At 55.5% G+C, this 8,519-nt stretch overlaps 1 protein-coding gene across 1 annotated transcript; it reads left to right on the forward strand.

The window, feature by feature from the left end:
* Positions 1-476: 476 nt before the first annotated feature.
* On the forward strand, positions 477-6,452 carry FOXF2 (forkhead box F2). The gene is made up of 2 exons (XM_036106051.2): positions 477-2,033; positions 5,566-6,452. Exons 1-2 carry the CDS (start codon positions 854-856, stop codon positions 5,730-5,732), a joined length of 1,347 nt encoding a protein of 448 aa, XP_035961944.1. The 5' UTR covers positions 477-853; the 3' UTR covers positions 5,733-6,452.
* Positions 6,453-8,519: the final 2,067 nt, after the last annotated feature.

Below are 8,519 nucleotides of genomic sequence, written 5' to 3' on the forward strand. Positions count from 1 at the left end.
GTAGGAGGAGGAGAGGGAGAAGGGGGAGGAGAGCGGAGAGGAGAAGAATGGGTGGGTCTGCTCCGAAGGGGGTGGCTGGTTTCTGGGATGGGAGGCAGGGGTGCTGTAAGGGGCAACGAGAAAGAAGATCTCATAAAGTTATATAGGTGGTCGAGTTTTGCTGGGGATGGGGTTCGTCCTAGCAAAATGTGAGTTAGTCTGTGGTCCCTCCGTTTGAAAGAGGGTGGGTAGGTGAGAGGGAAAGTGGCCGAGAGAGGAATTAAAAGGCCGAGGAGAACCCTGGAGAGAGAGGAGCAAGATAAGAGACGAAGCCTGCCGCCAGGTTGGGAGGGGGGAGGAGTGAGCGCTGAGGCCGAGCGCGCCCTCCCCAAGGCGGCGCGGAGCTTGGAGGGGGCAGGGCGGGGAGGGGGTGGAGGGAGGGAGCGAGGGAGGGAGGGAGGGCGGCCGGGGGGAGGGCGCGGGAGGGAGGAAGTCTGAGAGACAGAGCGAGGAGCGCTCCTGAAGAGAGACGTCGGGCTCGTCCCCGGGGTCCCTGCCGTGGTCCCAGCTCGCGGACGCAGCTGCCCCGCACCCGGCCGGTTTGGTTCCACAGGCCCGTAGGCCGTTGCGCAAGACAGGGGCCCGAGGCTCAGGGGAGGGATGCGCCGGGCGTTGCCTCCGGCCCGCCGCCGCCGCCGCCGCCAGAAGCCCCAGCGGAGCTGAGGGAGGCGACGCCGAAGCGCTGGCTCGGAGTGGCCACCGCTGCAGCCCGGGCGGCGGACTAGGGCGCTCGCCGGGCTTCTGGGCCGACCCCGTTCCGGCGCCTCCGCTCCCGGGCCCGCCCCCGCGGCCCGGCCTCGCTCCCGGGTCCCAGATGACCACCGAGGGCGGGCCGCCGCCGCCCCCGCCGCGCCCGCCGCCAGCCCCGCTCCGCCGCGCGTGCAGCCCGGCCCCCGGCGCACTCCAGGCCGCCTTGATGAGCCCGCCGCCCGCCGCCGCCGCCCTGGAGACCACCTCGTCGTCGTCGTCTTCCTCCGCCTCCTGTGCCTCCTCGTCCTCCTCCTCCTCCAACTCGGCCAGCGCCTCCTCGGCCGCCTGCAAGAGCGCGGGCGGCGGCGGCGGCGCGGGCGCCGGGAGCGGGGGCGCCAAGAAGGCGAGCTCGGGGCTGCGGCGGCCGGAGAAGCCACCCTACTCGTACATTGCGCTCATCGTCATGGCCATACAGAGCTCGCCCAGCAAGCGCCTGACGCTCAGCGAGATCTACCAGTTCCTGCAGGCGCGCTTCCCCTTCTTCCGCGGCGCCTACCAGGGCTGGAAGAACTCCGTGCGCCACAACCTCTCGCTCAACGAGTGTTTCATCAAGCTGCCCAAGGGCCTCGGGCGACCCGGCAAGGGTCACTACTGGACCATCGACCCGGCCAGTGAGTTCATGTTCGAGGAGGGCTCGTTCCGCCGCCGGCCGCGCGGCTTCAGGCGGAAATGCCAGGCGCTCAAGCCCATGTACCACCGCGTAGTGAGCGGCTTGGGCTTCGGCGCCTCGCTGCTGCCACAGGGCTTCGACTTCCAGGCGCCCCCATCGGCGCCGCTCGGTTGCCACGGGCAGGGCGGCTACGGCGGCCTTGACATGATGCCCGCGGGCTACGACGCCAGCACCGGCGCCCCGGGCCACGCGCATCCGCACCACCACCATCACCACCACGTCCCGCATATGTCGCCCAACCCGGGCTCCACCTACATGGCCAGTTGCCCCGTGCCCGCCGGGCCTGGGGGTGTCGGCGCGGCTGGGGGCGGCGGCGGAGGGGACTACGGCCCGGACAGCAGCAGCAGCCCAGTGCCCTCGTCCCCAGCCATGGCGAGCGCCATCGAGTGCCACTCTCCCTACACGAGCCCCGCGGCGCACTGGAGCTCGCCCGGCGCCTCGCCTTACCTCAAGCAGCCGCCCTCCCTGACGCCAAGCAGCAACCCCGCGGCCTCGGCAGGCCTGCATTCGAGCATGTCCTCCTACTCGCTGGAGCAGAGCTACCTGCACCAGAACGCCCGCGAGGACCTCTCAGGTAACGCAGTGCGCGCCTCTAGGCTTCCAGGCTCCATGGCTACTGCAACTTCCACAGGGTCGCCGCAGCCTGGGAGTCTGAGGGCACTGGGAGGAGTGGGTGCTGGGGGAAGCGGGAATCTTATTCATGGAGGGGAGAGGATTGAGGTCATACTGCCCTCTCTCATACCCTCAGCCAAGAGCTGGGCCTCCAGAATTTGCACTGCCAGGAGGATGGTGCAAAGTCGCCTGCCTTCCTAGGGTCCCAGGGTGTCCCTATGGACGGCAGGTCTCAAGTCTCAGGCCCGACTTAGCTTAGAGAGAAGGCATGTGGTCTTTGGGGTGCCTGGCAAAGGAGCTGTGTCTGCTTCCCTTTGTGTGTGTGTGTGTGTGTTTAGTTTGTTTGCTGTTACTTTCCTCCCAAAGTAAACGTCAGAAAAGATGTTCTGTATGCTGAGGGTGTGGGTGGGGAGGGTTTGCAACTGGGCAAGAGTTGAGAGGAGGGGAAATGAGGGAGGGGCAGAGCAGAAAGCAGAGCGGGGACCCAGGATCTTTCACAGGAGGGAGGTGTCACTAGTGGAGAGGGGCACCAGCCTTTTGAGGAGTCCCTTGCCTCCCAACACAGTGGACCTATGTTGATGACATGAGTCTGTCCTAGCCCAGGAGGACCTGAGGCCCACGTTGTGATCCCCTGAGAAATACTTGACTCTTGGACTTCACTTGTGTTGCTGGTGTAAATTTTGATGGTTGAAGATTATGAAAATTTATTGGCTTGCCAAAGGCGATGAAAGGTGGGAGGGGACAGATATGGGTGGAAGAGGGAATTTGAATATTTAACCAGGTTTATGGGACAGATAAATTCTCTCATATTAACCTCTCTGAAGCACCCACAGGCTGCAAATTAAAATCAGGCTAATCTGCCTATCAAATGATGTTCTAGCTCACACTTACATTCCACCCCAATTAGAAAAAGGCTCAGAGGATGATGCACACGTTATATGTTCGTGAATCAGTGTGCGACAAGAGCCGCAGCGGAGGCGGGAAGCCCAGAAATGGGCAAAAGATGTTGGTTCCCTGGACGGTGAAATTTCCCAAATAGGCCTTTTAAATGCGGGTCTCAGAGGTTAACTAAACAAAGACAGTCTCGGCAGGACCACACCGGAGAGGATTTTAGCCTGACTTAACCCACTGAGAGCAGAGTCTTGTTCAATTTTTATGGGAATTTCAACAAGTAACCAATACAGACGACCTTTCCCTCTCATTTTTTTTTAATCCCCTGGGACTGGCTGTCAATCACCGCTCACCCCAGGCCATGCCCACTCCCCCACTCTCCTGCCCAGGCTCCTCTCCCCGCTCTGCCCGCTGACCTCCTAGTGTTCCCCATTCCCCTTCTCCAAGCAGGCTCTACTCAATTTGAACCCAGACTTCGAGGTTTTGCAGCTGCCCTGAAACAGTACCGAAAAATTAAAAACAAAAGAACTCGCAAGAAAGAAAGAGACTTATGATTGTTCTTTGAGGCCGCCCTCGCCCCACCCAACACACCCGAGCTCACGCACAAGTCCCAGAAATTCGAGGATCCAGAAACACAACACTTGGAGAACGAAAACGGCGGAGCCGGAGCAGGCCGGCCTCCCGCAGCGGCCTTCCCGGGGAGCCTCGCACGACCTTTGGGCAGAGCCTGGGAATGCTGGGAAGGTCATGATGGGGGGCGAGGCCCGACCAGGACGCTCTGCCCCTTCTTCCCTCGTCCTCTGGCTCCCATCCCTCTCTTACCCCCTGTCCTAGTTGGCATCCCCCAGGCGGATGAGAGGTGGGGGCTCAGCAGGAGCAGGCTGGGTGCACGCGCGGCGGGGCCTGTTTAGGAGTGCGCCGCTGGTGGACCGCGGCCCTCCGAGAGCCTGTGGCCCAGCGAGGAGCTGGGAGGCCGAGCAGGCCGAGGCTGTGGTCCGAGAAGGTTCCCCGCAGCATACACGCACGCACACACACAACACACCCCGCGGGCTGCGCGGTCTCACTTGGGATGGGGCGGCCGAGGGCCGCGTGCCCAGGGAGGTCCCGCACCCCTCATTTAGTACAGTGAGCCTTTCAAGAAGGAGCTAGAGCTTTTATCTCTCTCTGGTCACATCAAAGAGCTGACGGCGGCCTTCGGTCGGTCGTAGCTTATGAGCTCTGGCTCTGGGTCCTGCCTGGGCCCGCTTTTTTGAGCTCGTAGAACTGGCACTGAGACGTGCTGTAACGTGATGGGCGAAGGCACCTGTGTGCAGAGCAACAAGCACACACCTGGGGCGCGTGGACCTGTTGCTGCCTTCTGAGAGCAATGCGGCGCGCCTTTGGCGACAATAGGTGCTACCGGGCAACAAACTTGGCCCAAGGCAGCGACCGCTCGCAGCCTGGTCGCTCCGTAAGCCCTGGGATGCTGCCAGGCCAAGGCGGTGAGAGCCGGGCGCGAGCGCCGCGGGCGGGCGAGTACGGTTTTCATGCACTCAAAAATCGAATCCGGCCCGGCCCCCAATGTGCAATTTACGGTCCCACGAGGCGCGGGTACCTAGAAAAGACGCAGGCGAAGAGGCCTCACAGAGCCCGGCGCGGAAAGAGACTCGAGCGGGGAGAAGTCCGGGCCCCAGCGCGCTCTGGACGCCGCCGGCCAGTTGCGCCCGGGGGCCGGGAGGCGCCGAGAAAGCAAAAGCAAAAGTCGGCAGCGGGTTGGCGCCCAGCGGTCCGGCTCTGGGCCTCCGCAGAGGAGCGGCCCCGGAGAGGAGTGAGAGCCTTCTCCGCCCTCTGCCATCCCAAAGCTCTCTAAGGGGCTCCCCGCGCTGCCTGACACCTAGATGTGCGGAAGGGTCTGCAGCTGAGCGCTTATCGAAGAGCATTATCTGCTCCCTGGAGGCCGGGCTTTCTAAGGGAAGCCTGAGACTTTCGGAATTTAGAGCGACCAGTACTTTCTTTCCAGGCCCTTTGTCTTGCAAAGGGATTGTTTTCTGTCACCTCTTTTTGGCACAATGAATATCCCTGCTGTGACCTGCTACTCTGACTGGGCCAGTTAGTTGAGAAATAGGCAGAAGGCTCAAAACAAGAAGTGAGGGCGACAGTGGTGTTTCTGGGGCAGGGGACTTGGCCTCTGCAACCGGAGCTCTGGCTGCAAGGGCCGGGAGCCCTGCGCTTAGGGCACCCGACAGAGAGCGTGGGTCAAAGGGTCCCGCGCGGAATCTACCCCCGCGATTGAAGCGTTCCTGAGGCTCCAGGAATAAAAGGGGAACTCAGGCACACTAGAACCCGGTTTAGAGGAGGATCGTGCTCTGTGTGTGCAGGTACATCAAAACAAAACATAGTGATTGCGGAGACCCCCTCCCCCCCCCCCACGACCCAGTTTGAAACTTTGAGAAATTTCTAGAGGTGGCTTTGCTCTACCAGTTTTATAACAATAGACAAAAGACACTTTCTTACCCTGAGTCAAAATAAGGCATGAGTTAAATTAAAATTTAAAAAGTAATATGCCTCATCATCAGCTGGATGACTGTGTTTCTGAAGAGTTTTTCTTTTCTTCCTTCTTTCAGTGGGACTGCCTCGATACCAGCATCACTCTACCCCGGTGTGTGACAGAAAAGATTTTGTCCTCAACTTTAATGGCATTTCTTCTTTCCATCCCTCTGCAAGCGGACCATATTATCACCATCACCACCACCAGAGTGTCTGCCAGGATATTAAGCCCTGTGTCATGTGAATGGAGGGAGGGAGGCCATGCCAAGGCCGCTCTCTGCTCTCTCTTCTGCAGGGCAGAATGAACTGAGGTGGACTCCCCCACTATGCACAGCGCTAGCAGCAGCACACGAGTCACTTAGCCAGAATCCCCAGGCCAGCGCTGTTCACTGATACTTGTCTACCATTGGTAGAAGGACAACCCCTGGCAAAGTAATGGCCCTAATACGAATATGTGCAGGCCCCCCATAAGGGAGAGAGCCAACTGAGAACTCAGCTTTTTAGCAGAGATGGTAAAAAGTTACCATATGAAAAACATAAACATGTAACTCTGGGATCTTCATTACCTTCAGTCATCAGGGTCTGAAAAACGCAAGTTGTGTGTGTGTGTTTTTCTTTGTCTATGAAAATTTTTGTGCTTTTCAAAAAGGCAGTGCTAAGCACAAGACTTCAAGAAAGCCTCATCTTGTTGCCTAGCCAAGTAAGAGAGTTCTGTTTCGCCAAACACTAAGTTTGGACACAGGTGCCAAAGAACATTATTAAGAAAGTATTTAGAAACAGTGTGTCTAGTTTAAGAAAGTGGTTTTCAGTATTGTGACAATACAACGTTTTTTTACAAGGTTGTTTTCTACCACCATATTTTAAAGATATTTTTATGATTTTCGTGTATACTCACACTTTGCTTGTATTTTAAAAGGAGGATATATTTGCACTTATGTATACTTTTACAGTTTGCCAAACTATTTTGATGTAAAATTTTTTCAATAAAATATATATAACAAATAGCCGTTTTAGGGATCTGTTTCGTCCATGGGCATCCTGGGGTCACCAGTCTCTCTTCTCCACCAGCTAGCAATGCAACCCTACACTGTTGGGGTTTTTTTCCCCAAGTTGTATAATTGACGTGGTGTGGGGTCTGTGCCTTGAGTAACACAGGCCAGGTTCTGATTGTGGGTCTTCTCAGGAGAGAAAGAGAAGAAGGAACTTTTTCTGTTCTTTCTTACCTTCACCCTAGCTCCTTCTGGCTAAACAAAAACCAGAAGGTGAAAGGAACTTAAAAGAAAACCAGGCAAGGTAATGAAGGCAAGAGTCTGATTTGAGGAAACCAAGTTTTGTGCCCCTTTTGTTCTCTTTCCTGTGGCCAAGGAGAGTTTTGCCTTTTGCTCCTTCCTCTTCCCCACTGGCAGGGAGTGATGGGCAGAGTGGAAAGTCACCACCTAGGGCTGGGCTGAGTGGCTGAGTGGCAGTCAAGGGGTAGGTGTTCAAAGAACAGGACCAGCTTCCCTTTGCAAGTCACAGTTTTGTATGAGTGCTGATCACATTTTTTGTGGGTGGTGGTCAGATCCTAAAGAGTCCAGAGCAGGATGGCTGTGGAGCAGTAATGGGCAGTCTGTGACCATTCGGATCTTTTAACTTCCTTGGAGGGTAACAGAAGCAGGAACTCGTCCTCAAAAGATGTTCTGTGGCTGTCCCCACCCCCCAATTCAGAGCCTGACCAACCCTGCTTAGCAGGAGCACTTCAACCCCCACCCATCTCTGCCACCCTTGTCTCCCTTGCTCCTTCCTTCCTTTTAACAAAGGATCCCCTTCAGGGATTCCCTCTGAGCCCCTTTTCCTTGCCTGATATCCCAAGCTTCCCCAATTGCAAATGCTACAGGCAGGGCTGGTAAAGCTCTGGGTTCAAAAGAGAGAAAATAAGCCAACCAGGCAGCAGGACTGTTTTTTCTTTTTTTCTTTTTTTCTTTCTTTCTTTCTTTTTTTTTTTACTAGCCTTTTTTTTTTGACCAGTCCTTCAAAATAATGGGCAGCCTTGGCAACAGTCGATCTGAGCAGGAACAGGAAAGTTCTCAACCCATGATCAAGCTGCGGGTTTTCTTTCCCAACTGAGGGCTGGTATTTTGTTGTTTTTGCTTTTGCTTTTGAAAACTCACCTTTGTTTCTCATTCCCTAAAAGGTCTTCCACCCCCTTCCCTCCCATCAGTTGCCAGGCACTTAATACCACTCAGTAGATATCTCACACAGAAGGTTTTTGTATTCCAAGCAAATTTAAGTCCAAAGACGTCTCATTAGTAAAACATCTTGTTTTCAAAAGTCTTAACCATCTTCCTAATCCTCAGGTTTCCTTTCTATATTTTCCAAAATTAAGCAGTGATTTAAACATGCTTTTTGTGTCTCCATTATCATATTTGCAGTTAAATAGGGCTTTTTTCCCCTTTTATACTGAGCTACACAAGGGCCTGCTATAAATTATGAAGTCAGTTTCAGAGTTTGCTCCGACCACAGTGCTGTGTTTACATTCCTTCCGAGGCAGCCGGCATGGTCGTAATTTATATCCTAAACACTTGAACGTAACTTGTTTATACAGAGAATGACAGGACCTCAAAGACAAAAACGCTGAGTCTCTCGGGGTGACCGCTTTGGAGAGGCTAGCGCGCCCCCTAGTGGCGCAGGGAGACGCCGGCACGCAGTAATTCATGGTTGGTTGAAGCTGTGTAAGAGCTTGACCCATTTTACGGTGCTTTTCCACATCCGTATAATGTGGGGATGTTGATCCTATTTACAGAGGTGTAGTAGGTTATGACTATCAGGGGCTCAACCCACGCTTTCTGATTTTGGTTCATTTCACATCTTTCTTTTTTTTAAATGAGCTCTGTGCCCAACGTGGGGCTTGAACTCATGACCCTGAGATCAAGAGTCCCAAGCTCTACCTACTGAGCCAGCTAGGCTGCCCCCATTTCACTTCTTCTAAAGCCAACATCGCATATAAAAACTTCCATCAACATTGTAGACATAGGTACAACGGCAATCTTCA

Source organism: Halichoerus grypus, chromosome 9 (genome assembly GCF_964656455.1).
Source record: "Halichoerus grypus chromosome 9, mHalGry1.hap1.1, whole genome shotgun sequence".
NCBI lineage: Eukaryota > Metazoa > Chordata > Mammalia > Carnivora > Phocidae > Halichoerus > Halichoerus grypus.